This window comes from Panthera leo, chromosome A3 (genome assembly GCF_018350215.1).
Source record: "Panthera leo isolate Ple1 chromosome A3, P.leo_Ple1_pat1.1, whole genome shotgun sequence".
In the NCBI taxonomy this organism is placed as follows: domain Eukaryota; kingdom Metazoa; phylum Chordata; class Mammalia; order Carnivora; family Felidae; genus Panthera; species Panthera leo.
Window position 1 is genome coordinate 5,502,260 of NC_056681.1, and position 15,657 is coordinate 5,517,916.

The following is a 15,657-nucleotide window of genomic DNA, read 5'->3' on the forward strand; positions in this document are numbered from 1 at the left end:
GGCTTCTGGGTTGTGTCGGCCCCTCTGGGGGACGTGTAAGTGGCTCCTGGGGATTTGAGCCCTCTGGTGCAAACCGGCAGTGCCCCCTCTGGACCCTCATCTGCGCACGCGAGAAGAAATGTGGCCATTTATTCAGCATGCTTCATGCACGTGCTGTCAGGGGAAGGTGCTGGTCCGGGTGCGGGGGACGCACAATAAGCAAAAAGTCACCTTTGGTGACACGGGCATTCTAGTAGGGAGAGGCAGGGAATAAATGGTTAGACAGGTCACGTTAGCACTACGGAGTAGTGCTTCAGTGAAGAGGAAAGCCGGCACGGGGCACAGGGTCCTCGGGCTTGGGGCAGAGCCCTGTTCCAGGCACGGTGCTCGGGGATGCTTCTTGAGGAAGGGGCACTGCCACAGAGACCGGAAGGAAGGGAGCAAGCACGTGTACTTGGGGGATGATCATTCCAGGCAGAAATAAGGGCATGTGCAAAGGCCCTGAGGTGGGGCTTGTGCTTGGCCCTTTTACGGAACACGTGGTTAGAGCACTGTGGGCGAGTGGGAGAGAGTCCCAGGAGAAAGAACATGTGGAGAGAAAGGCCCAGAAGTTGATTTGCAAGGTCAGGTGGGCATACTTGCGTGTTTTGAGAGCTTGTTCGTTTCGCTGTCCAGAAGCGCTCCCGATGTATCCCGTCCCTGAGCTACAGCGCTGGCAGTGGGGACCCGCTTAGGGAAGCCGTGGCCAGCTGGCTGCGGATTCGGACAGCCCCAGCCCAGGTCTGTGTGAGGAGGGCGGGCAGGCGATGTCCAGAGCCTGTAAGCCTTGGTTCCAGGGCTTCCCTCCTGGAAATGTTGGCTCCAGATTAGCCGGTGCGGCTCGTAACCACAACCGTGTGAAGAGGGGTGCGGTTCCCCCTCTTTTTTTCCCTAGATGCGGACACAGAGTCATGTGCCTGGCCAGGGTCGTGGTGAGCGGCAAAGCTACGATTCGAACCCGGGAGCCTTGGGGCCAGATGCGTCCTTAACCTGTACCCTGGGATCTTACCGTGACCAGCGGTGCGGAGAGCCTCAGTCCCCGCCCCCTCGCCAGCCAGCCTGTGGCTTCTTCCTTGAGGCTCCCCAGACAACGCCAGACAGTATCTCAGGGCTACGTGTTCAGGTAACGGGTGCCAGTCGCCCAGCTGTGTGCTTGGCACTGAGTGAGCGCTCGGTAAGCGGTTCGGTCTGTTTTTAAAAATGAGAATACTGGCCTAGATTTGCTGCCCACCTCTCAAGCCTCCAAAGAAAGACAGATTCATTTCCCACCCCCCCGTATAAATGGTCTTGCCCTAAGAAATAAATGTGCCGTTGGGGGGTGTTTGAAATGGCACCAGGAGTGATCAGAAAGTGATTCCTTTGACGTCTGGTTCAATTCTATTTGACATTCTAGGTGGGGAGGGAGCCGGGTTCTTATTCAAATGCAGGGAGGGGGTGGGTGGGGGGGGGGCAGTAATGAAGTGGCTGGAACCCCAGGCAGGCTGGGGCTCTGCTGAATGACAATGAAGCCCGCCCCAGTGGGTCTCATCCAGGCAGGTCTAACAAGATTAGATTTTCATAAATTTCAGACAGGGCCAATTCCTAATTCCTTGGTGTGCGGCCGGGAGGCCAGACAGGGCCGCCTGCACGGGCTGCTTGTTAACCAGGAAGCAAACCAGCTGCCCCCTCCGCTGGGAGCAGACACAAGGGGGGGGGGGTTGGCCGTGGGGGGTCGTCTGGTCTGGAAACCTCCTGTGGGCTGGCGGGAGCCGGGTGGACTCCAGCCCAGGAAAGACAGAATGAGCTCCAGTACCCAACGGCCAACCCCGGTGATTAACCGAACGCGTGGGGACAGTCACCCTCGCTTACCTGCACCGGGCAGGTGCGTCGTCCTACTGAACACGTATATACCCGCGTATAGCGAACAGCGCGTGTTAGCACAGTTCTGCACCGGCCCGCACCCCCATTGACAGCTGGGAACCGGCCGAACGGGGGTTGGAACCCGGGCTCCTGAGCTTGGTTCCGATCGAGGCTCCGTCCCCAAGAACAGGGGGCCGTGAGCTCGGAGGTGGAAGAACTCGTTGCATTTTTACCTTCACCCACCCGATCAGGAACACAGGCTCCAAACCACGGAGCCGTCAGCAGCACCTGCCGCGTGGTCACCAGTGGAAACCGTGGATTTCGCATCACGTCGAAAACCTGCCAGGTCCTGTTCAATGCGATACTATCCTTGCGTCACAAAAATAATTCTGGGTGTTCTTTCCATATCACGCATCTGGTTGAGAGTTTGATAACTGCCTTAATATAGTTGGCTTCCTTTTTAAGCCACGGTTTTATTTAATTTTCATTTAAAAGCCGCATTCCGAGAGAGAGAGAGAGCGAGCATCCTTCCTGGCTTCCCCGGGTTGCCAGGGCCCCACCGCAGGGAAGAGGGGAATCGGGCTTGGCCTGGATTCACGACTGCTCTCTGGGCCCATGCTGCACCCCCAGGGCTGTTGTGGGAATTCAGAGAGGGAGGTCCTGTCCTGGCTGGCGCTCCGTGTTCCACAGCAGAGGGACGGTCGCCGTTCGTATCTCTCCGCAGTGCCCTGAGAGGTGCCCAGAGCTCCCCCGGAGTGCCTGGGATGACCTTCCTGACCGTCCTGTGATTTTCCTCCACCGTGGGCGGGAGGCGGGTGCCACCCGCCACGAATACCGGCTGCATGGACCGCACGGCCGGGAGGAAGGAACGGCCCTGGGTCTGTGGGTGGTGTGGTCTTCGGCCAGCCATCCCCTCCGTCAGCCCCCTCTTCCTCGTCCGTAGAGCAGGTGCAGGGGGCGGTGGGCATGTTCGTATCGGCTGCACAGAAGGAAGGTGAGGACTCGGTAAGGCGACGCTTCTGAGCGTGTGGGCCGTGCCTGGCATTTTGGGGGGCCCTGGGCACACACCACCTCTCTCTACTGTCGGGCCAGCTGGGAAAGGACCAGAGATGGGCGTGCACACATCTCAAAGTGACTGTGTCTGTCTCTGGAGGAGAAGACAAAAGGGAGGGTCAGGCCGCTCCGATGAGGCAGACGAGCCTGTTAATTTGAAATTATTCACCAGGAAAGAAGACGCTAAATTAAATTAGAGTGACCTTACTTTGCATGCCGAAGATGGGCTTGGCCACCCCCGAGAGCCTACGGCATCCATCGCCCACCCCAAGGGGGAAATTAGGGAGAGAAATGGCACAGCCGCTCCCCCGCCCTCCCCACGGTGAGCGGACCTGATGCCCGGAACGAGATGAGGGAAACGTGTTTCTCTCCCGAAGGCTCCTGTTGGAGCTGTGCCCTCGGCACAGAAGCGGGATGAGTGTCTGTACGTCCCTCATGGCCTTGCATCCAGCTGCCAGCCGGGGTGAGCAATTTGGATCGACCTCGCCACAGACCCCCAACCCTGGGGCACCCCCCAGCCAGGCGCACCTCGGCGTCTCGAGGGCATCCGCCTGAATGAGGGTGTCAGGAATTGGGACGTGGGGACGGCGGAGTCCGCTGAGCTCTTACATTTCCCCCACGCTGGGTCGTAACGGGGACTCCACAGAGGCCTGCGTGGCCGGGGTCCCACAGCGTGTAGCTGGCAGATGCAGGGAGGCAGGACCAGGTGCTCCGGGCGTGGGGAGGGGAAACTAAGAACTTCTCAGAACAGGACTCTCAGGGAGGCTCTGGGTTGCAGACCCAGCCCTGCTCTTTCTGGGTGCACCTTCACCCTGGGCCTCAGCGTCCCCATCTGCAAAGTGCCGGTGGCGATGGCTCCCGCCTCACAGACTTAGGGGAGGTGGGCTCCGTGTGGACGTCGCGGCTGTTGGGGTCATGATAACGGCTGCAGTGACCATGGTGACCCGGGGCTATCGACCGACCCGCCCACTCCTCCCGCTCCTTGTCGGGAGCCTTTGGCTGTGGGTCCTGTGGTCATGGGAGACTTGAAAGCCAGGGAAGGGGGTGGGCAGGGGTAGGACCCGCCCCTGCGTGCACCACGCTGGGCACTTGGCCTACGGCCCCGCTGAAGGGGAGGGCTGTCAGATTGAGGAAACCAGGCAGGATCGCTGTGGCCCCGTCCCCGCCATCCGAGGCAGGTCGGTGACTTGGGCTTGTCTCCGGGCTGGAAATCCCCAGCTTGCCCGCCCTGCAGGCTTCGGTCTGCCCGGTGCTTTCAAGCTTCTTGAACGTGCTGCCAGCCGAAGGCCGGGCAGCTTCACAGATGGTTTCTGGGTTCTGGGGAGAGCAGAGGTGTGACCGCACTGGGCCGGCCTGCCCCGGGCGCCGGCCTCTGGGGCGGCTGGGGTTCCAAGGAGTAGTGCCCGGCTAGGGGGAGCGGGCCCACGCTCCAGTCACCATGCCTGCCTGCGCGCGGGAGAGGGAAGTCGGGGTGCCGGAGCCCAGGCCACCCCCCTGAGCCCCGGGGCCCGGCAGGTGATGTCACCCAGAGCGGTGCTTGGGGCCAAGCAGAGGGCGCAGGCCTGTGCAAAGAAGGCAGCCGCGTGCAGCTGTTCCTTTGCCGGGAGGGGGGAGGGGGGAGGCGGTTGATGCACGTGGTCTCCAGTTTGCCGCCTCTCCAGCAGGTGCTGTCCTGGTGCGTTTCCTGGAGAAGCGGGCTCTGTCCCCTGAAGGCGGTGCCTCCTGGAAGGAGGCCCCCGAGTGGAAGCGTGTGGACTGCCAAGGCCAGAGCACTCAGCCCAGCGGTCGGTGCTCTGTCTTAGGGGTTGGTGCGAACCAGCTGCTGGCCGGGTCCTCTTCTGGACCCCTGAGCGCCCCCACCCGCTCGTGCCGCCGGGCCTGGGCCTGGCCTGGAACATCCAGAGCGGCCCTGCTTAACCCTCTCTTTGCCGGCTTGTGGGCATACCTTGTTTCGCTCTACCGAGGCAGTGGGGAGCCCCCCCGTTAATCATGGTCCTGAGGGAGCGGCTCCCCGAGTGCTGAGCACATTGTCCACGCACAGTGCTGCCCCCAGGTGCCCTTAGCCTGCTTTTACGTCGGGGGGCTGGGATGGACTCCTAGGTGAGGTCCAGGGTCACACTGGGGCCTAGGGACCCTGACGGACCTGTAACAGAGCTTAGGAACCCTTAGGAGTCTCTCTCCTCTTCTGAGCCTAGACCCAGGCCTTTGGCTTCTGGAATGTAATCAGTCACGGCTTCTCTTTTTTCTGAGAGTTTTTCCCTCTCCTCACCCATGTGGATTTCTGGGGTCCCGGCCGTGCTGGGGTCGCGGCCTAGGGAGACAGCAAAGGCCTAGGGTGCTCACGTAGGTGATTTTGGGAGTCCTGTGCTCATTTCTGGGGCTGACTGTCTCACTCTGGACCCCAGCTTCCAGAACTATGTTCTCCTGCCCTTTTGGCCCGGCCTGGCGGGGTCAGGAGAGCCGTGGAGGGCTTGTTCACGCCCACAGGCCTGCCAGCTCTTCATCCACTGTCCCCTGGCCGCCCTGCCTCGGAAGCTGTCTCACCTTAACGTTCTGGGGCCTGGAAAACGCCAGGAGGAGGGCCAGGGCCTGGGACAAAGGCAGACCGGAGGCACGTGTCCCTTCCTTCGGGCCAGCGTGGGCAGGGCCCCTGGAGACGGCAGGGGGAGGGGGCAGAGGGGAACCCACCGCCGTGGTCCCAGCGAGGGTGAAGAGTGCACCGGACTGGGGGAGGGGAATTGTAGGCCCCTCTGAGGAAGGAGGGCGTGGGGGTTGCACAAAGCAAGCCTGTATGTTCCCTGAATGGGCGGCTTTATCCTGGGCCCTCATAGACAGGACCCTGCCCTTAGGGAGTCAGAACAGGCTGCCGAGGCCGACCAGCCTGTCTGGGGAGGCAGGAGGTGTGGCCACGGTTACTGGATCCCAGCAGGAAAGTGAGGGTGACCCTCCGCCGGTTCCAGGCTTGCCTAATCTTCCGGGCAGGGCCCCAGCCTTCTGGGCACTCGGGACAGTCTCCCTGAAGTCCCTGGCCAGCTCGTCCTCCCTCCTGGGCCCTCCAGGGCACGATGGGACGCAGCCCCGCCTGGGAACCAGAGCCACGGCCCGAGCGTGGACCCGTCCTTCCTTGTCGAGGGGCATCCCCATGCAATGTAGGGGGCCCCCGTCCAATTGTGACAGCCACTGATGTGCCCAGAAATTGTCACATGTCCCCTGGTGGGCAGGCTCCCTCGACTTAATAACAGCAGCAGGCATTGTAGGTGCAGCTGGGCACCCCTGTAAGGCAGCATGAGAAGGGGGGTGTCCTGGAGAGCCTGCGTGGGAGGAAGGGGGTGGCCAGGGCTTTGGAGAGGGTGTTGGGGGCTGGGGTTCTGTGTGGAGAAGCGCCCAGTGTTCTGTAAACGGTAACGTTCCCACCTAGGACGCATCGCTTTCCTGCTGGAAGCCGCAGGGAAACTGAGGCAGGAAGGAGTGGCCTCCGCAGGGCTGGAGTCCGGGTGGGCCCAGAGCCCTTGACCCGGGGCACCTCCTGCTGCCTGTTGCTTCCCGCTTCCCACCTGCCACCCGCCCCCACGCCTCCAGCGTCAGTTTGTCTCGGAGGTGGGAGAGCTGAGTCAGTGGCCCTGAGCTTGAACCTGTGCCCTGGGGAGCCCTCAGCGAATCGCTTGTTAGCGCCGGGCGTCAGGGTGCTCTGCCCCCCAGTGGGCGGCCGTGGGCTGGAGGAGGCCGGCCCAGCTGGGCCCCGGAGCTGTCCCTCGCCTGCCGTGTCACCACCCGTCACCACCCGGGTCCCCGGCTCGACCGGCGCTGGCGTCCCGCCCGTTGCTGGGGGCTCTGCTTGCACCCGGCACGGCCAGCTGCCGAGCCGCCTCGACTCGGACCCGCTTGAGTCAGCAGAAACCGCCCCGGCTCTGGCAGGATCAAAATAACCTCCTTCCTTTTCCAGTACTTGAGGGTTTTTTCCGCCTTCGAGGGGAAAAACAAAACAACACTGGATGTGGTTTTTCTGAGGCCTCTCTCCCGAGAGCTGGGGGGGCCGGGGGGTTGGGTCTTCTCACACATTCCTGTCCCGTCCAGGGTGGGGTGTGCTTGGGATAGACGTGCCTGTGTGGGTGCGCGTGTGTATGTGTGCGTGTGAGTGTGCAGTGGGGAGGGTGTGTGTGTGTGTGAATGTTGGGGTGTTGCAGGGAGGTGAGTGAATGCTCGGAAGGGCTGGGCCCCCAGCCCCGGGCCTGCGTTGGGGTCCCCTCGGAAGGGCTGGGCCGGCGTTGGGGTCCCCTCGGAAGGGCTGGGCCGGTGTCGGGGTCCCCTCGGAAGGGCTGGGCTGGCGTCGGGTCCCCTTAGAAGAGCTGGGCCGGCGTCGGGGTCCCCTCGGAAGGGCTGGGCCGGCGTCGGGGTCCCCTCGGAAGGGCTGGGCCGGTGTCGGGGTCCCCTCGGAAGGGCTGGGCCGGCGTCGGGGTCCCCGTGGGCTCACGTGTCCCCCTTGGTCCTGCAGCAGAACTGGAGTTCGTTGAGATCACCATCATCGTGGTGGTGGTGATGGTGATGGTGGTGGTGATCACGTGCCTGCTGAGCCACTACAAGCTGTCGGCGCGCTCCTTCATCGGCCGGCACGGCCAGGGCAGGAGGAGAGAAGACGCCCTGTCCTCGGTAAGCGTCTGGCGTCCCGCCTCGGGGTGCGCTCACAGGAACGGGAGGGAGGCAGTCGGCGGCCACAGGGGACACTGCTGGGCAGGCGATGGAGGAGGGCGTTCGGGGTACAGGCCGAGGCCGGAAGGGACGGGCTGGTGGGGAAGGCGCCCGCGGTCCTGCCGCCTTAGCCCAGACAGAAGGGAGGCGGCCCTTCCCTCTCTTCTGTACCCTGCAGGCGTCTGGGCCGGGGGCTCGGTGTCTTGGGGACAACAGGTCACCCTGGAAAGGGCCTTCCCAGCTCCACTGGTCCTGGCCGCGCGCCCTCGGACCAGTCCCGATTCCTGAGACGGGGCTGCCGTTTACCGTGAGCGGGGCTCACGCCCCTCCGCAGAGGAGTCGGGCTCAGCGCCGAATCACGGCTGGGGCGCTGCTGGCCAGGGCGGCCCAGACACTCCCGTCCACTCCGTCGCCCACCCACCCATTCATGCATTCACTGCACAGACGCCTACGGAGCAGAGGGCCTAGAACCTCCCAGACACTGGCGGGGGGGGGGGGAATGGCTGTGGACAAGCCCCTGTGGTTGCTGCCTGGTGGCTGGATCCACACAGACAGGGACACGTAAATCAGATGATACTGAGGGGCGCTCGGAAGGAAGCCAGAGTGACTGTCCCCGAGGATCCCAGCGTGGTGTGTTTGGGCCAGGAGAGTCAGGACGAGCCTCTTAGGCCGAGCTCTGAAGGAGGAGAGTGACGATGGTCCCGGAAGGCGAGGACGAACGCTGCTCTTGGAAGGGTCCCGGCCGTTCACAGAATACGGCGTTTTGACGTGACGTTAGGATTACGAGCGTCACGGGGCATTCTGGAAGCCCCACCAGTATCCCTTCGACTCCACAACGTGGGGGGTGCCCTGCAGGCCCGGAACTTGGCCCTTCTGCGGCTCTGAGCGTCCAGGGCCGCCTGGCCCCCTGCACCTGTGGGGCTCAACTGTGCCCTGCCCGCTGGCCGCTCTTCAGCAGGCGGGCCGCAGGGACTGCCGGGTTCATCCCCAAGTATGTCTGTCCCCGTGCGTGCGATGTGTGATTTCACAACCTGGGCAGAAGCGGGCGGCCTGGCCTGATGGACAGGCTGGGATTTGCAGGGAGAAGGTGGCACGTGGGTGGCCCGGGGCTATGCGCCCGAGCACGTCTCTGAGCCCGTGAGGACAGCCATGGAACAACCCGGCCTCCCGGTTCTGGGGGGCGCCTGCGGTTGGCGGTGGGGCCGAGCCAGGGGTGGCTGGCAGGCCTGTCCCCGGCAGGGTCAGGCATCTCCTCCTGCATCCGGCTGCCGCCGCAGCACGTCCACAGGTAGCCGGGGCAAGGAGATCCACCCCCTTGGTCCCTCTGACGGGAACACCGCGCGCCCCAGACCTGAGGCTCGGCGTGTCCGGGGGGGGCACCCGGGCTGCTGCTCTGAAGGAATCCTCTGCGGCTAAGGCCCGGGCTCACCTGTGTCTGTTTGCTGTGACTGTTGCCCGAGTGACGGCGTTGCCAGCTGCACTGTGGCGAGCACACACCTGCCTCCCCTGCGCCCGGTGCTTTCCCGCCCGCAGCAGCCTGGAAACCCCACTCCGTGGGGGGGACCCTGGGGCCCGCAGAGGTGGGAGCATTTGCCTGAAGCCTCTCAGCCTGTAAGTGGCAGTTTGAAGAGCCCAGGCCCGTTTGTCCTCCCTCGGATGCTGGGGCAAGGGAGGGCACTTGGAACAAACGAGAAGGCACTAGCTGGGGGGGGGGGGGGCGGGTTGGGGTGTGCCCAGGGTGGGCCACCTGGGCCCCTCTGAGCCTCAGTCTCCCTCAGACGGGTGGAGCTAGCCTTTCTGCAGCCTGCCCCATAGGTACAGTCACGGGGAGGATGACGTTTGCCCAGAGAGCTGGGGAAATGACACAGGTTCCGGTGGGAGGGATCCCTGCTGCCACCGGGGCGGGGAGACCGCCCTGTGGGTAGCACCTGGGACTTTGTGCCCAGACAGAGGTGAAGATTCGGGCCCCGGTTCCTGGACACCCGAAGCCAAAGGAGAGTCGCCGCCCCCATCTACCCAGCCACCTGCGTGGACCCCTGGGGCTGCCTGGCGGGGTAAACATAGAGCTTCGTTAGTCCTGAACTGAGTGTGGCAGCTCCCTTGGGGACCCCCCGCCAGACAGGGCGAGTCAGAGGAGTCTCAGGGCCCCGTGACCTCCCACAGGGGCCCAAACCTGGCCACTGTCAGCCTGGGGCTGGCCCTACCCCTGGCGTGGCTGTCCTGCCTCGGGTCCTTTTCAGGGTGAGCCCGTTTCATTCGCTTGAATGAGGCCCACATTTAGGTAAGCCTGTGGCCCCAGAATGTCACTTCCCTGTCTGGTGCTGATCCCAGGCAAGCCAGGGTCTAGCGCATGATGGTAACAACAGTGATGATCCAGCCACCACGGTGGCACCGACTGTGGGTCTGAAGGGTCTTGCGCTGGGGTTGGCAGGTGAGGGGAATGTTACCTGTGAAGGCAGGTACCGTCCCACCCGGGCACCTTTGAGCAGGTGGACAGGTGCAGCCAGGCCCCACCCAGGAAGCGTCCTGTTTTCATTTCTGAGCTGCTCCCGGGTCTCTGAACTTTGCTTTCAGACACCGCTTTGGACAAACATTCCCCGCTTTGAATTCCTCTCCTTAGCGGCCTTCATTGTTCCCGCAAAGTTTATGTAACGTGAACAGCGATGGTCACTTCACCCGTAGCCCCCACCCCCGGAAGATGGTTTGTGCACAGGGCCTGCTCAGCGTGGGGCAGGGATGCATTCAGACTAGGGCTCAGCCAGGGCTTTGGATGGGGCAACCCTTTGTTCTCTTTGTCCCCAGATCAGCCCTGGCGTGGGTCTCCTGCCTCCCACATGGCTTCTGTGGGCACAAGGCTTCTGATCGGGGCCAGTGCAGCCAGCTGGACATTCGATCACCATACAAATGGGCCAGGCTGCTAGAGGGGCTGAGTTGCTATGGGAGCCAGGGAGGCAGTGGAGCGGGGGGAGGGGGGTGGTGGGTGGTTCCTGGGAGGCTCCCTGGAGGAGGAAATGACTCCTAGGTGCACAAGCTGGAGGCGGTCAGGTGATGAGGCTGGTGGGTGATTTGGGAGTCTGTGGTGGGGCTCCTGGGGCAGCGACAGGTGCTGGGTGGTGCCACTGTGCAGCCGGGTAGATACTCCCTGTGCTAGGGCTGGGAGTCGGGGGAGTGGTGGGCAGAGGTCCTGGGCGGCCACGTCATGCAGAGCCTGGGACAGAGGGACTCGTAGGAGGGTTTTAGGCAGGAGTTTATCTGGGTCACATTTCATCCTTGGCTGCGTGCATCACGCCCCGGGACTCCTGACCCTACTGAGGAGCAGGTAGATGTCCCCATCTGCTTCCTGGCACATATGGACTGTGCCAGTGGCCCGACGGGGGGCTGCGGAGCCTGCCAGGACCAGCCTGAGCCCGGGTGGCTCCGGAGGCAGGCAGGTCAGGGTTTGGATCCTAGCACTGCCTTTCACCAGCTAGGCCTACTCAGCTCGGCTAGCCGACCTCAGCCTGCCTTGTAGGTTTGTCGGGAGAAATGAGATAGTGCTTTATTTATTTATTTTTGAGAGACCATGGCGGGGGGGGGGGGGGGGGGGGGGGGGGGTTGCGGGCAGAGAGATAGGGAGACAGAATCCCAAGCAGGCTCCGCACTGACAGTTTGATGCGGGGCTCGAACTCACGAACTGTGAGGTCAGGACCGGAGCCAAAATTGAGTCGGATGCTTAACTGACTGAGCCGCCCAGGTGCCCAGGAGAGTGCTTAGTGCAGTTTCTGCCACCAAGGCAGTGACTGATACGTTACTGATATCAGTAACAAAACGGCCTTCGGTGACCACATGAAGGGGCAAGGTCGTATGTCTGCTTGCATCCTAACACCTGGAACATACTAGAGAGAGACTCCAATGAGTCTGTGTGCGTGCGGGCTGAGTGCTTTCCTGGTGGGACGGTTTTGAGAGCCATAGAGCCCCCTAGTGGCCATGTCGGTAACTGCAAGCCTCGGCCTACCCGCCCCCTCCAATTCCTGCTCCAGCCCCAGCCGGTGGGTGAGAATGTCTTAGGTGGGGCCCCTCGGGAAAACGTGCCCCCAAGGAAACTTTGGGGGTGATAATGTTATTTCGATGGTAGAGATGGGTCTCTGGTATACACACATGCCAAAACTTAGCCAAATTGCATACCCTGGATATGCGCAGTTTATTATCTATCAGTTACGCCTAGAGAAAGCTGTAAAATTCTAACAAGACATCCCTCCCCCCGCCCCCAGGCTCAGGGCTGTCTAGCATCATGTGACCAGCATTGGCTGGGTTTGCCTCCTGGTACGGGGTCCCCCCTCCCTGACCCTTGGGTCTCTCCCCCAGACCTGAAACCGCACGTGGCCAGCTGTCCCCCACTCCCATGCAGCCTGTCCCCGGGTCGGGTGGAGGGCACGGGCCCGTGTGCAGAAGCCGCGGGCTTCGTGAGGTGGCACTTACCCCTTTGGCAAGAAGCGGTGCCTCGTTCCACCGTCGCTGACCGACCGGATCACGATTTGGTGACAGAGCAGCTCCGTGGGTGCAAGCGAGGGAGGGAGGGGCAGAGAGAGAGGGAGACACGGAATCGGCAGCAGGCTCTCCGGGCTCTGAGCTCTTGAGACAGTGGTGTTCGAGAAAGTCTGCAGACCTGACCGCGCAGTGGGGCGGCCAGTGCCAAGGCCCGCGGGTGCGTGCGCTTTGCACTAGATGGTGGGTGGGCGTGGCCCCCAGCACTTCCATATACTCGCTCAGGGCCACAGGCACTCCAAGCATATTCCACCCGTCGAAAGTTCCAGAAGTTAAGTAACTTGCCGAGGTCACCCCGCAAGCAAGTGGTGGTCGAGGCCAGGAGGGCTGGATGAGGCCCGCTTCCTTATCAGCCATTTCACAAGAGAACTTGGGTTCGTGCTAAGGTGCCTGGGAAAAGCTGCTGGAGAGTTCTGAGAAGGAGGGGCCCACCAATTAGATGTAGCTTTTGGAAAGCGTGAGCGTGGAGGGTGAATTTTCGGGGGACAGCCGGGACAAGGCGGGTGGCCGCGAGGCTTGCAGTTACCCACGTGGCCACGAGGGGGCTCTACGGCTCTCAAAACTGTCCCACCCGGAAAGCCCTCAGCCCGCGCAGACTCATTGGAGTCTCTAGAATGTTCCAGGTGTTAGGGTGCAAGCGGACGTGCGACCTCGCCGCTTCATGTGGTCACCGAAGGCCGTTTGGTTACTGCCGGAACCGCCCAGGGCCCAGGGTGCGGATGGGGAGCCGTGGCCGGGTGCTGCATCTGATGGCACATGCAAGATCGCAGGGTCAAAGCCAGTCGACCCGTTTGCTCTCTCCCCTCTGTTCATCCTGCTGACCCCGCCCCTCTCCTCCCCGCACAGGAAGGATGCCTCTGGCCCTCGGAGAGCACCGTGTCGGGCAACGGAATCCCAGAGGTGAGACCCTGTGCTGCCACCCCCCCCCCCCCCCCGCCTGTCCCCCCAGGCAGCTGTTGTGGACGCCTGAAGGCCATCCTCCCAGCAGGTCCCCCTTTCCAAGCCAGGGGCGCCTCCCTTGGCCGGAACGGCGTGGCCGCCGGCCCACACCTCCGCCCTTTTCCAAAGAGTCGTCGTCCGCGGCTGCTGGGATCACCCAAGCCGGGACGTCACGCTCTACCCGCAGGGAGTGGCCCACAGCATCTGCAACACGCGCGGACGAAAGTTGCCCCGATTTCAGCCCTGGGATGATGCTCCCAGCCCGGGGGGGGGCCCCGGCGTCAGTGCGCCGCCGGACTGCGCGCGCTGGGCGCCGCCACCTGCCGTCCCGTCCCCCGGAGGGCAGGGCCCCGCGCCTCACTCCGCTCCGCTCCCCCCCCCCCTCCTTCCAGCCGCAGGTCTACGCCCCTCCGAGGCCCACCGACCGCCTGGCCGTGCCCCCCTTCACCCAGCGGGACCGCTGCCTCCGCTTCCAGCCCACCTACCCGTACCTGCCGCACGAGATCGACCTGCCGCCCACCATCTCGCTGTCGGACGGGGAGGAGCCCCCGCCCTACCAGGGCCCCTGCACCCTCCAGCTGCGAGACCCCGAGCAGCAGCTGGAGCTGAACCGCGAGTCCGTGCGCGCGCCCCCGAACAGAACCGTATTCGACAGCGACCTGATGGACAGTGCCATGTTGGGCGGCCCCTGCCCCCCCAGCAGTAACTCGGGCATCAGCGCCACGTGCTACGGGGGCGGCGGGCGCATGGAGGGGCCGCCCCCCACCTACAGCGAGGTCATCGGGCACTACCCCGGGTCCCCCTCGTTCCAGCACCAGCAGAGCAGCGGGCCGCCCTCCTTGCTGGAGGGGACCCGGCTCCCCCACGCACACCCCGCCCCCCTGGAGAGCTCACCCGCCTGGAGCAAAGAGAAAGATAAACAGAAAGGACAGCCTCTCTAGGAATCCCGGGGCCGGGGCCGGGCAGCAGTGAGTATAGGAAAAAAAAAAGAAAGGCAAAACACTCCGCACTTCCGAAACCAGAAGACAGAGGAGGACCGGGCGGCACCCAGAAAATGTGGCGCGGATCCATCCTTCCCCCCTCTCTCTGTGTATAAATATTTACATGTTCTGTCTGGTCTGAATGCACAAGCTAAGAAAGCTTGCAAAAAACAAAACAAAAAAAACAAAAACAAAAAAAACCAACCACGTTTCTTTGTCGAGCTGTGTCTTGAAGGCAAAAGAGAAAAAAAGAAAAAAAAAAAAAAACCTACCCTAGTCTTTTCTGTTCCTAGTTGAGCTGCGTGCGTGAATGCTTATTTCCTTTCGTTTGTTTATGATGATTTCACTTAACTTTAAAGACCTATTTGCACAAAACCTTTGTTTAAAGATCTGCAATATTATATATATAAATATATATAAACTAAGAGAAACTGTATTGTGAGGGCAGGAGTATTTTTGTATTAGAAGAGGCCTATTAAAAAAAAAAAAAGTTGTTTTCTGAACTAGAAGAGAAAAAAAAAAAATGGCAATTTTTGAGTGCCAGGTCAGAAAGCGTGTATTACCTTGTAAAGAAGAAGAAGAAGAAGAAAAAAAACTACAAAGCAGGGGTTTAGAGTTATTTATATAAATGTTGAGCTTTTGCACTATTTTTTAATATAACTATGTCAGTGCTTGTTTGATGGAAACTTCTATCGTGTGTGTCGAGACTTTTAAGGGAGAAGCGGCGGAATTTGGCAGCGGCCGGCTGGCAGAGGGCGGGCTCTGCACGGAGTTGGGGGAGGCTTCCGGAGGGGGCGCTCTTCCTGCGTAAGTGGAAGCTTCTGTCTAGCGATCGGTTGTTACCGCCTCATACATTCCCCACCGAAGGAGACGCATTTCCCCCTCCGGGCCGGCACAGCCTTTGGATGGCAGACGAGATGGGGGAAATCGGTCACCCAGTGCCCGGGTGGTGGCTCTGCCTTTCCCCAGATGAAAATAAACTGTTCCTGAAGGATCGTAGTTTTTCCTCCTGTTTTTTAAGCATGAGCCCCCTCCCCCTCCCCCCAGGAAGGGGCCGAGGCGCCCCCTTTGCCGCCGCTGCCGCTCCCGGAGCACGTTGCCGGGACCCGCCGGAGAGGTTGGGGTGGCTGCTTTCTGTGCGGACGATCCGGCGGGTCCAGGACTTCTCAGCTGAGGCTGGTGGAGGCCACCGGCAGGTTGGAAAGGCCCCCGAGGAATCCGACCTCATCCCTGGCTTTCTCCTTACGTAGCAGTTCTCACCGAACAAACAGGACACCAGCGAGAAAAAGTGACACGCGCAGGTGTCTCCCGGGACACGACAAAGGGTTAAAGCGAAGAAAAACCGCACCAACAACGGGGAAACCGGTGTAAACCTGTGCTTTATGTTTTCAAATCAGAATTGAATTCTTTACCTCCTCTCCCACACGTCCATTCCTCTCCCCGTGGAAACAGTCGTGTTTGGCGTGTTCGTGTGTCTGTGTTTTCCCAGCATCTGTATCAGATACGAGTCTCGTTTGCCAGGATTTTGCCGAGTGGATTTCGGGCTGGCAGGATCCCTTGGTGGCGCTGTGCAGGCGAGGGCGCGGGAGTGGGCACACGTGTGTGACAGTGGCAGGCC

The 15,657-nt window shown here is 61.8% G+C and overlaps 1 protein-coding gene across 7 annotated transcripts in view; it reads left to right on the plus strand.

The window, feature by feature from the left end:
• PMEPA1 (prostate transmembrane protein, androgen induced 1) overlaps window positions 1-15,657 on the plus strand; it is a 53,133-nt gene extending 37,476 nt beyond the window's left edge. For 4 of the 7 annotated variants that reach the window (XM_042930575.1, XM_042930579.1, XM_042930580.1 and 1 more), the window contains 3 exons: window positions 7,403-7,557; window positions 12,967-13,020; window positions 13,452-15,657. In XM_042930575.1, coding sequence (XP_042786509.1) covers window positions 7,403-7,557; window positions 12,967-13,020; window positions 13,452-14,000 — 758 coding nt within the window. In that variant the 3' untranslated portion in view covers window positions 14,001-15,657. Of the gene's footprint in view, window positions 1-7,402; window positions 7,558-12,417; window positions 12,834-12,966; window positions 13,021-13,451 lie in introns of those variants that run through there. The other 3 variants (XM_042930578.1, XM_042930577.1, XM_042930582.1) reach the window with 2 other exon arrangements.